General features: G+C 42.8%; 1 protein-coding gene across 3 annotated transcripts in view; it reads right to left on the reverse strand.

The window, feature by feature from the left end:
* Wwox (WW domain containing oxidoreductase) overlaps positions 1 to 12,179 on the reverse strand; it is a 739,180-nt gene that overhangs the window by 536,731 nt on the left and 190,270 nt on the right. For all 3 annotated transcript variants that reach the window (XM_042700810.1, XM_042700812.1, XM_042700811.1), the window contains exon 6: positions 2,904 to 2,992. In XM_042700810.1, the coding sequence (XP_042556744.1) occupies positions 2,904 to 2,992 (89 nt within the window). The remainder of the gene's footprint in view (positions 1 to 2,903; positions 2,993 to 12,179) is intronic.

Raw genomic sequence — 12,179 nt, forward strand, 5'->3', positions numbered from 1 at the left:
GTTTTTTGGTTGTTGGTCCCCACCCCCTACTTCCGCCCTTTCTTCATGCCAACAACACGAAAAAAAAAAGTGGTCCTGAACCGGCAGCCCTTCTTTCATTTACCATTATGTTTTTACACACAGGAAAATTTTAATACCTGAGGATGGGAGATGATGATAAGAGAGAGCTTCACATGGCTTGCTAGCAGCCTGGTCATCAGCACTTAAATTCACTTCTGACAGTTCTCAGAATCCAGAGACTCCATAAGTACTAAACTGTCATTTGGAGAGTTCACCTCGACTGTATTTCCAAAGTGAAATCTCTTGCTTTTTATGCAATTTTTGCCACCATGGAATTTCTCTATGCCATGTGCAATCCTGTACTCTCCTGAGACAGATATAAAAATGGGCTGCAGAGATTCTGAAAGCAAGCTGCCCTGGCTCCTGGACCAAACAGGCGAAAAAGTCAAAGGCATCTGCTAAAATCTAGGGTTAGGGAGCAAGTCTGGGCTCAGTGATTACAAAAGGCAGTTCAATCTGATGAGTTCCAAAGTAGTTAATGGTTAAAAAGGAACAGTCCTGTGTGGATGGGGAAGATGATGCCATCATGGAAGAGCTGCCTCTCCTTAGCAAAGCTGCTTTCTTCCAGACCTGGCTGAAGCTGGAAGTGAGGGCATCTGACTGAGAATTAAGGCTAAAATCCTGTATCTGCCCCCAACTGCCAAGTGGCCCTGTGAAATCACTGGCTTTCTCCCAGGACCTCAGTTTCCATCTCATTTAAAATGAAACGCAGCATGGTAGGCTGGTTAAGAGAAAGTGCACATGGTCTCCACCCTCTGCTTTAGCACCTGCCTTTTCTTCATCATCTCAGTTTTCTCATCTATGCAACAGAACTACTCACACCCACCCTAGGACTTCCCTGAGGTCTAAAGCACAAACTGCACGCAGAACATTCTAGGTATGCGTCTCCTATAGTGTCCCCAATAATCAAGCTGAGGCCTCTGCTGGTGGAATCATTGTATTTTCCCCTCTCAAACAACCACAGATGTTCGGTTGAGGATTTGGCCACTAGCAATAAGAAGCTGCTTGTTTCCAATGGAGATGATGCTCCTCTGAGGTTAACTTGGCTCCTAATGGCCCTAGGCTCCTCCCAGAGCCCAGAAGAATGCCTTTGGGTACACCCACTAAATGGATGTTAAATAAACAAGCAAGTAGACAAGCGATGTAGAACTAAATGAACAAATGTCTTGTGAGCCACTGCTGTAACACTCTTTAGGTTCTGGTATCTCTGGCAAAGATGGCAGGGAGGGCAGCTCTGGGGTAGTACACAGGAAAAGGCACATAGTGGGGCTCCCTCATCTACTGGCTGGCTGGGATGTGGGATCGGGCTGTTTCTGTGAGCTAGGGCAGGGCCTGAGTTTGCAGAAATTCTCTAAAGACTCTCAGTCCTGAGAGCTCCTGAGTCAGATAACTTGCTGGCTCCAGAAAGAGCTTAGAGATCAAATGCAGTGACCATCTAGATAAATACAGAGGGACCCAGGCACAAGTGGCTCACACCTGTGATCCTGGCTACTCAGGAGGCTGTGATTTGCAAGCTGAAGCTCAAAGTCATCCTGAGCAGACAAATCCTCAAGACTTTTATATCCAAATACGCAGCAAAGAGAAGAAAGTGTGGGGGGTGGCTCAAGTGTTAGAGTGCCAGCCATAAGCAAAAAGCTAAGGGAGAGTAGGTAGCCCTGAGTTCAAATCCCAGCCCAAAGAATAGAGGGACACACCAGCAGAGACACAGGACTAGAGACAAAGCCATCCTATTTCAGCTCTTGGTTTATGATCTCTTGACTCCTCTTCTGCTTGGAGGACAGTAAACCTAACACACCAACACTGCCTAACAAGGACAGCGAGAAATGTGTCGGGACCACCAGAACCCAGCACTGCTCACGCCCTCACCCTTGGCGCCACCTGAGCCGTGGTAAACTTAATCCTTGTATTTCAACCAGCTCACTGGAAAAAAGTACTCATTAATGAAACTTAAAACACTCTGCTAACTGAGAAACCAGTAATTCTTTTTCTGCCCTATGTATGAGGCTACAGTAAAAATAAATACTTGGAAACAAAATTTTGTAATTATAATGTCGCCGTCCAAGATTGCTTTTCTTAGCTTGAGGTCTGAGTTTCTCCCTCCATCTTTCCTTCCTCCTCCTTTCCCTCCCCCCCACAAACCTCTCTGTCTAGTCCTTGGTCCCTTTCCTCCTCTTTCCAGTTCTTCTCTCTCCCCACTTCTTTCTCCTCCCTCTGTCCTCTCCCCCTCAGTTGGAAAAGGAAGTAAAGGAATGAAAATATGCAAGCCCTCAGCGAAGGCTTTCAATCAAATCATTTTGAAAAACAAACAAAGAGAGAGAAAGAAAGAAAGCACAAAGAGAGTGTGCTTCTTCCTACCTGAGTCTGTGCTTGCAAGTGTATCTATATACCACATTACATCAGTGAAGGATTGCAAAACACTACATCCTTCTAATGCCTGGGTTCAGTCAGCCCTCTCCAGTATGGGAAGACTGAAGCTACTTGCTTCCTGGACGCAATTAAAATATATTGTTGTTCCATTCTGAGATGCACTGAAAAACAGTCTACAGCCAAGATGTATCTTGTCACTACCTGGCTTTTATTAACCAGTTTTACAAGTCCTTTCATGGTGTCTTTTCCCTTTCTTTTCTGGGAGGATGCTATTAGATTGATGACATGTTTCATAATGAGGGCGACTTAGAGCCAAGGAACTTATAACTCTCCTTTTCAGGGCCAATAGAAATGAACCTTCTGTTTGGACACCAAGGCAACAACCACAGCCTTACATTCTCCCAGTTGTGAGCATCTGATAAAGACATTACAATAGCAAGGAATTATGATCGCGAAGCCTCCCCTGGAACACTCACACATTCTTGGCCTTGAACGCTTCAGCAAAGTTTTGCACGCTACGGAGCAGAGCCAGGTCCAGGGTCATTGCTTCTACCTTGGCTTTGTGCTGGAAAGAGAGAAAAAAGAAATCAAAAGAAATGATAAATAACAGCAAGTTCAGTTCATGGTATTAGGTTACAGTAAATGTGTTATGGAACATGTCGGAATTCCCCTGTTTAATATTAGACGCCCAGAGAGAATATAAATCACTGGAATGAATAGAAGAACAGGGGTCTCACTGCCAAGTTTGGGGAGCATGTGAGGCTGGAGCTCTGTAGACTCTACAAGGGAGGGGGCGGCTCCAAGGGGACTTCAAACTCATGTTCTTTTTCAATCTGTATTCTAAAAAGCCACAGTGGGGAGACACCAGGATCAAGCCTGATAAGGGCAAGAATGCCATGGTCAACATTTTAGACCCCAAAGCTTCCCGCCAGGTTCTGAAGTGTTTTCATTAAGCCTAAATCAAAAACCAAACTCACTTACACAAATGCAAAAGTAGGCAAGACCTCTAAGTCAACTAGTTCCCCTACCAAATATTGGCTGAACGATAAAGGAAACTGCCCAGAATAAGAGTAGGGTACTAGAGCTCCCGATGACCCAGCAATCCCACTTTTGGGCATTTACCCAAACGATCACAAACAAAACCATACGAAAGCTACCATACTAAAGCTACAATTATGTTTACTGAAGCATTATCTACCATAGCTAAGATATGGAACCAACCCAGATGCCCCTCAGTAGATGAATGGATCAAGAAAATGTGGTATATACACACAATGGAATTCTGTGCCTCCATCAGAAAGAATGACATTGCCCCATTTGTTAGCAAATGGAAAGACTTGGAAAAAATTATATTAAGTGAAGTAAGGCAGGCCCAAAGAAACATAGGTCCCATGCTTTCCCTTATTTGCAATTACTAATATATGTCGAAGACAAGCAGAAATGGTCAGATAAGTTGATGTTAGGCGAAATGAACCCCAAGATAAGGACTCAAATTGTTTTTCTTTCTTGCGATTGTTTCTAATATATTTATATGATGATATAACCCCTGTTTTCTCTGTATTTGATGTTGGTATAATTTGTGTAGGGGAAGGGAAAAAAATTGTTTAGACAGGGATACAGGTGGACCCATTGCAACAATGAGATGTACAAGACGTTATGTTGAAAAATGAACTTTACAACTTTGGCATGGGGGGGGAGGGGGAAGGGATGGTAATGGGAAACAAAGGAGGAGGCAACAATGCTTGATAAGAAATGTACTCATGGCCGGGCGCTGGTGGCTCACGCCTGTAATCCTAGCTACTCAGGAGGCTGAGATCTGAGGATCACGGTTCAAAGCCAGCCTGGGCAGGAGAGACCGTGAGACTCCTATCTCCAATAAACCACCAGAAAACCGGAAGTGCCACTGTGGCTCAAGTGGTAGAGTGCTCACCTTGAGCTGAAGAGCTGAGGGACAGCGCCCAGGCCCAGAGTTCAAGTCCCATGACCGACAAAAAAAAAAAAAAGAAATGTACTCATTACTTTGTCCATGTAATTGTAATCCTTCTGTACGGTATTTTCACAATAAAAAAAGAGCAGGGTACTTGGAAGAAGAAAAAGGAGGAGGAGGAGAAGGAGGAGGAGGAGCAGAAGAAGAAGAAGAAGAGCCAAGAAGGATATGTGGTAAGAAGGAGGAGGAGGAGGAGGAGAAGAAGGAGAGGAAGAAGGAGGAGGAGGAGGAGGAGGAAGTAATGTTAATGATGGCTACTATCTATTAAGCCCTACTGTGGTCTGGGCACTTGCACAAACCATCACATTTAATGCAACTGAACCACAGATAATATTTTCCCCATTTGGACAGGGTGGTGTTTTATAAGAGATCACAGACCACAAAAAGGGAGGCAAGGTTTGATCCCCAAACCTCAGAATAACTCCAGAGACCAAATACTCTCCTTGCAAAAAGTCAGGACTGGGGAGGTCAGGATCTGACACAATTATGTTCTATTGGACACTGGACACAGTCCTTGTGGAACTCTCCCAACTCTTAAGTCTAGATGGACTTCAAAGTCTGACATTAAATACTCTGACTTCTTAGGCTTCACTCTTCTCACAGACATAAGGCCAAGAAAGCCTAGGCTACCTACTCATTCAGGTAAGAAGAGCCTCATAAAACAAATGGTAAACTTGGGAATTCTAGTCTAGACTGTGAAGCTTAAATAAGACTAAGGAGAATAACATGATATCCTAATGCTGTGAAAGAGGATGCAAACTGTACTGCTGAGACATCCTTCACCCTAGCTGCCTTCCTTAGGGATGGATACAGGCTGTACAGAGATCCTTAGGGTCTGTGCAGCCTATGTATCTTGGCTGCCTATGTCCTGGGCTATCAACAAGTGCTAGGTTTTAAACAACAGACATCGTACAAAGCTACTGGGAAGCATCCTGACTTTGGACTATTTTAACAGTTCTGAGCCTCAGTTTCCTTTTCTTTGGGGGGGTTCAGTTGCGGGGCTTGAATTCAGGACCTGGGCACTGTCCCTGAGTTCTTTTTGCTTAAGGCTAGCACTCTATCACTTTGTGCCACAGCACAACTTCTGGTTTCTGAGTGGTTAATTTTAGATAAGAATCTCATGGGGTCTTTTTTGAACCTAGATCCTCAGATCTCAGCCTCCTGAGTAGCTAGGATGACAGGTGTGAACCACTGGTTCCTGGCTTTAGTTTCCTTTTCCATAGGAGATATAGTCATGGTCTACTGACAGAGTGGTGAGGATATGTGCTAAGTGCCTAGCCTCCTAGAGACAAGATAATATTTAATAAATTTAGCCAGGATGAGGCAAGATATCTACTGTGACAAATCTTTCCCTCATGCCACATGGCAAATAAGTGGGGTTTGGGTGGAAAAATAGCACGAGAGATACCAAGACAAGATGAGTCCAGACTGCTGGCATTAGATCCTGAAGGACCCAAGTCCTGTCTAGTTGTAGAGTGTCATGAATAAATGATTTCTACCAGTTTTTCTATCATTTCTGTGGTAATGGCAAGGTTGGTCACCGAAGGTGCAAATTCCTGATCTAGGGGTGGTAGGGGCAAATGCTCAAATATTCAGATTTTAGAAGAAGAAAGGCATCCACTTGACCCAGCAAACAGGAAATGTCTACACAGGGAGGGTAGTGTGGCAGAATGTCCAAAGCCAGGGAGTCATAGTTGGCCAACGAAGGCCAACACCTCCCCCAATTCCATAAAAAATGCCATGAGCCATTATGGCATTTGAACAAGATCATACCGAAGTAGTCTGGGCCCACAAATGAAAAGCAAACTTCATATTGTGTTTGAATATCCTTCTTTAAAAAAAAAACAAAACCTACAGAATATAAAAGCTGTGAATAACTTACTTATTCCCCACAGATGTCGGTATGCTTCAAAAATACTTGATTACTCAATCTGACATTCAGTACAACAAGCAAATAAAGTGTCCTTCCTCAGCACTCCATCCCATCTCCTCTGGATCCCTGTACTTCAATCAGGGCAGGACACCCTCTGGCCATACACAAATCTGTACAGAAAGGCAAATGTATCACAGGAAGAGAGTCAGACATTCACTAAACTGTGGTTACGGAGATGAGAAAATGGTTCCCCTCTGCCAAGTCCTCAATGGAAACCCCAAGGAATATGCCAGCTATGTAGTATGAAAATATATGTACATATTTCCCCCATAAAACAGAAAGAACATTCTCAGATGGTGATCCCAAAGCAGTATGCCAAAGAAAATGATGGCACGGCCATACGTTCTTCTAGGAATTTAACTGACAGTTGGTAGACTGTCTTTTGGGCTCTCTGCCTTCATTACAAAATAAAACACAGAGCTGCCACTACCAATAAGAACAAAATCAGAACATACACATCCAGGGAGAACCAGGGGTCACAAGCCATCAAGTAGGTCACCAGACTAATCCACAGGCGGTGGGTTACTAGGCTCCTGGGGATATGGATTCAAGTCCACACGCTATTACTCAGGTAATTCTCCTGCCCTGTATATCAGATTTCTGCTTCTGACCCTGGAAATTCAGAGAAACTGTGTGTTATATAGAAAAATCCAAGGCAGGAATAAATATATAGGTTTGGGCATTAAAAGGTGTATGTGTTTGTGTATTTGGGGAGGAGTGTTCTTGCTCTTGTCTAACCAACTCAGTAGCTCTGCAGAACTGGTAGGAAGGGCATGGCTGACAGACTGCACAAAGGACCCATTTCTGAGAGTAGAATAATGACACTCGGGTGAAGACAAGGACTTGGTCTGCCAATGGAAGAGGTGCTGAAGTCTGGCAGCAACACACAGTTGCAGCAGCTCACCATGAGTCACTGATTTGGTTTCTGTGGCTGTTAACATTTATTTGCAAGACTCATGATAAGACATAAAAAGAGTACAGTGGAAATGCCCATCATCCAGGCCCCCCCAATAGCTTGACCTATATAAGCTATCAACACTTGAAAGCTGACACTGTCACAATACAATGTATCATATCTCAGTCATTACTGGGTTTCACCAGCTTGGGGAGACATCCATTTACTTTCCTTTGTTGAATATATCTTTGTGCATAAAAATAAGACCTGTCATGTGCACAGATCTGTGTAGCCACCAGGTCACTCAATTTAAAGAACTGCTCCATCAACAGCAAAAAAAAACAGAAACAACCCATTGGAGAGCGAATGAGCACTTGCCATCTGGAACATTAGAAGCGTTGTATGGTCAAATCCTGCCCTCTACTTTGGCAAAACAGACACACAACCCCTCCCCACGTTGGAGCTTGGAATGGCCAACCAAATGTGGTCCAAATTCTTCTGGAAGGATATCAGGACCTTCTGTACAGATCCAAAGGATGTGTTTCTGGAAGGAAAAGCTCAAACCTCACTATCATAGGGAAAATATTAAGTCTAGAAACATTTCAAAATGCTTCTCTCAGCCTTTCCCCCAACCCCCGCCTTTCCTGTAATCATGCCAGTACATGGATGTAACATCTCAGGCAAAATAAAGATAAGCATTCATTTTCAAATATGTGTACATTCATTCCTACCCTTCACTTTAACATAGAATCCACACAGGTTGTGTCCGGCACAGAAGACTTTAGGCCACACCTAAGCAGCTCAGATTCCACCTGCTCCTAACACTTGGGCTCAGCCAAGGAGGTCATTCCAAACCCCAGTCTTCTCCCTCGTCTTCCCCGGGATGCAAGGGCACTCAGACGTGGCACAGGTGAGTGACAACTTCAATACGTTCAGTCTTCTCGGCTTGTTCTTAAATTCTACAGCATGCCTCAGATGAGGGGGAGGACCAAGGCAGGTGGGAATTCTTTTCTACTGTTAGGAGGAATGTAAATTACTATCACCACCATAGAAATCACTGTGAAGGTTCCTACAACACTACAAGAGAATATACATAATAATTCCTGCTCAAACACTCCAGGGTATGTAACAAAAAGTATCCAAGTCATATACCACAGAGACACCTCTACACCCAGGTTTATTGCTGCACAATTCACAACACCAAGCCATAGAACCAGCAGTTCTATAGAAAATACAGTATGCATATACAATGGGGATTTATTCAGCCATAAAGGATAATAAAATTATGTTCTTTGCAGGAAAATGGTTGGAACTGGAGATCGTCATGTAATGTGAAATAATCCAGACTCAAAAGACAAATACTGCATGTTTTCTTTCTTAGGTGAAATCTAGATTGAAAAGAAAGAAAATAAGACATGAGAGCAGATGGAAGACTGCTTAGGAAGGCAAAGGGGACCAGGAGTAGATGAGTGACAAGACAAGGTAATGGTGTGTTTATGTAGGGGGAGACAGGAATATAATCGAAGAATATTATATATATGTACGAACACGTCTAAATAAAACCCCTGATTTTGTATAGTTAATATAAATTAACGAGTAAATTAATAAATAAGATCCATCTCAGTGACCTGAGTCTGTACATGCAGAGCCATAGGGTTCCTTGTTGTGTTTACGTGACATTGTATCACTTTATGTGTAATGTATCACTTTATGACTGTAAATTAGCCAAGTGTGACTCTGATGTGAGAGTTCCTGAAAGCAAAGGGACCATGGCATGTGGCATGCATGGTATTAAATTGAAAAGAGGGGAGGAGTTACCCAGGGCCAGGCTCAGTAGGACCCCAGCACTGGCCAACAGAAGCAATCTCAGATACAGTACCTACAAACTACAGTACCTACGGTATACACCTATAGTACATTATAGTACCTACAGTTACACTACAGACCTGTAGGGGCAGTATTTCCATCTACCCATTCCGAGAAGCTGAAGTTCTTAACCTCTTAAACAATTTCACCCAGATCATAAGTAGCAGAGCATCTAAGTTATGATTCTCACCCCAAATCTGTGTTCTACAATGCATCTGTCCTACCACTACTCCTCAGTCCCTCAGAACACCCCCCCCCACCCCCTGCCAACAGCTGCTGAGCACAAGCCCAGGAAAGACTAGCAGATCTGCAATTTCCTCAAAGATAGTAGACACAGACTCCTCTCAGGGTCATCAGTAACAGAAAGCATTCACAAGTGCAAACTCACTCATTCATTCATTCATTCATTTGCATGACCTCTATAGTAAATGCATTTTCAACAAAGTCTGTCTCTTCTATTACTTTTGCAATACATCACAACACATCAGAAGAAATAACTTTAAGGGCATATTCTGTTAACCAAACACAAGAGGACAAAAAGTTAGGCAATAGTCCATAAAAATAAGCCTCTAGAAACTTAAATATAAAAACTTCCAGTGAGCAAATCTAGTTTTTTTTTTTTTAAAAAAAAATATCTATCATTACCGCAAGTTATCATGGATTATGCTGAGAGCATATGGATGAGTTTCCTCCACTATCCCATTCTTCCATAATGGACCAAAATCCATTGGGCTGAGGACTAAGTTAATGGGCACTGTAGGACATGGTGAGTACAATTGGATGAGCTCACTTCAAATTACTCTCATTAAGCACCTGGTGTTTGCGTCACCTACATTGTCTGGACCAAAAGAATCTGTAGAGTGTAAGTTGGAGAACTGAGAGCCCCAGAGGTCCAGGTGGGGGTCCATGGTGACCAGCTTCCAATTATACATAGGACATTGTCTTTTCGATATAAGGACTGGTATGCCACTGCAAAGGTAGTACACTAAGTGCTTAATGGGAATTTGAGCCTTGGTGGTCCTGCTTCAAGGATACGATGGATATGCAGTTGGTTGTGATATGTTTACCCCTCCCTTAGACTCAATGGAGACTGCAATTCTGGATCCCCTGAAGGGAAACCCTCCTCTGCACATGTTCACGGATAATAAAAGCAACAAAGGTGCTGAGTGCCTCAAATATGTGCAGTATTGCTTTGAAGTATAGTCAGTTTCTTCCACCTTACAGATGAGAAAATAAGAGGTCAACGGGATTGAAAGCAATAGAGGTCAGGCTGGGTGCTGGTGGCTCAAGCCTATAATCCAAACTACTCAGGAAACAGATTGGAGGGTCTGGGTTTGCAGCCAGGCTGCAAAGTCTATGAGACTCTTATCTCCAGTTAACCAGCAAAAAGTCAGAAGTGGAGCTGTGGCACCCTGAAGCAAAAGAACGAAGGGACAGTGTCTGGGCCCTGGGTTCAAAGCCCAGTACCAGCACTAATTAACAAACAAACAAACAAATAAATAAATAATGTAATAAAGTATTAGAGTTTAAAGTAAGACATAGGCATCCAACAAAGATGTGGTTGGTCACAAAGTTCCAATCATCACAAGAAAGTCACTCTGTAACACAGCCCTGTCTTTACATTCTCCAATACATAGATAGCACCAAGACATTACCCAGAAATTAACATCATCAATAAATTCTCATTTGTGTCTACTTTCTATCACATTTATTTCATACACTTAGAATTTATAAGAGAAGCCTTATTGCTGAAAGAAAAAAAAGGTAACCAGGACAATAATCTACATTCCCAGCTTATTGCTAATGGCACCCTGCAAAATCTAATCCAAGGGCCTTTAAACACATTATGCATACTCACCATCCTGATGTTACGATCTGAAACCTCAAATAGGAGTTGTCACATTTACAACAGCAAGAGACAATGGTGCCAGACCTATTATTGACATGACATTATTCACTAAACCAAGATAGGGATCTAGCTAAACTGGTTTAATAATTCATCAATATCCTATATAGGACTTCATAATGCTAATTTCTCCAGTATTATTTAAGTGATGTTAATGGTAGCCAAGGATGGCAGCATCTTCGCTGGGAAATGTGAGAGCAAATAGATGCCTGCACTGATTTGTGACTCATGCTGCTCTCAAACAAACCAACAGCAGTCAGCCAGAGATGGGGGGGGGGGGGGGGGAGGGGGCTCGGGCTGCCCAATCTCAAGTGAGCCGAAAGGCTGAAAGCACAGGAGGATAAATGGTAAATGGTGTTTCAGATAGGATGCTGGGGAAAGGGGAAAGCTTAAGAGACTCCTCCCTAGCTGTTCACAATCCTCGAGTTAATTGACCATTTATACCTTTCTCATTTTATTTTATCTTATTTTATTTATTTCTTTTTAGCTTTGTGAGACTGAGTCTTCCTATGTAGTGGGAACTTAGGATCCTCCTGCCTCTGTCTTCTAAGGGCTGGCATTATAATATACCACTATCCCCAGCCCATCATTTTGATTGAATAAGAAAATTATATTACAGATGACTCCACATTTTGCAATCGGGAGTCAAACCAAACTAATTCTTAGACAAGCCTTGGGCATTTTTTTTTCAAGTTGGGGTTGAATAAGTCATTTTGAACCTTGATGGCCAGCATCAACCCCTCCCCCCCCCCCACCCTGGGCTCCCGATAAGCATCTTCTTACAGCTTTTCCTGTCCAAGTACACACACCATCCCTAATAAGAATATCATGGCGATGCTTTCTTCATTACATACAGGCCCAAAGGTGTGTTGTATGCTGGACTTCATGTTATTGTGATAGTTACTGTGAGGCTCTTCATGGAGAAATTACACCAGATAACAGCTTATTTAATTCGGTATATGAGTTCCCAGGCATGTAAAGCAAAACTATTAAAAACGCTAAAATAGTAATTGGCAATATTTTGCACTCTAATTTTTTTTAAACTGCTAATCTTGCCAGGAACTAAGAAGAGAGTAAAACTTTTCCAAAACCTTCTACATTTTGTCTTTGCGGTATCTAAGTTGTAGCTCAAGAAGAGTTTATATGGAAGTGAATGGCACAGTGG

Source organism: Dipodomys spectabilis, unplaced genomic scaffold (assembly GCF_019054845.1).
Source record: "Dipodomys spectabilis isolate Male_0828 unplaced genomic scaffold, ASM1905484v1 ptg000273l, whole genome shotgun sequence".
Classification (NCBI taxonomy): Eukaryota; Metazoa; Chordata; class Mammalia; order Rodentia; family Heteromyidae; genus Dipodomys; species Dipodomys spectabilis.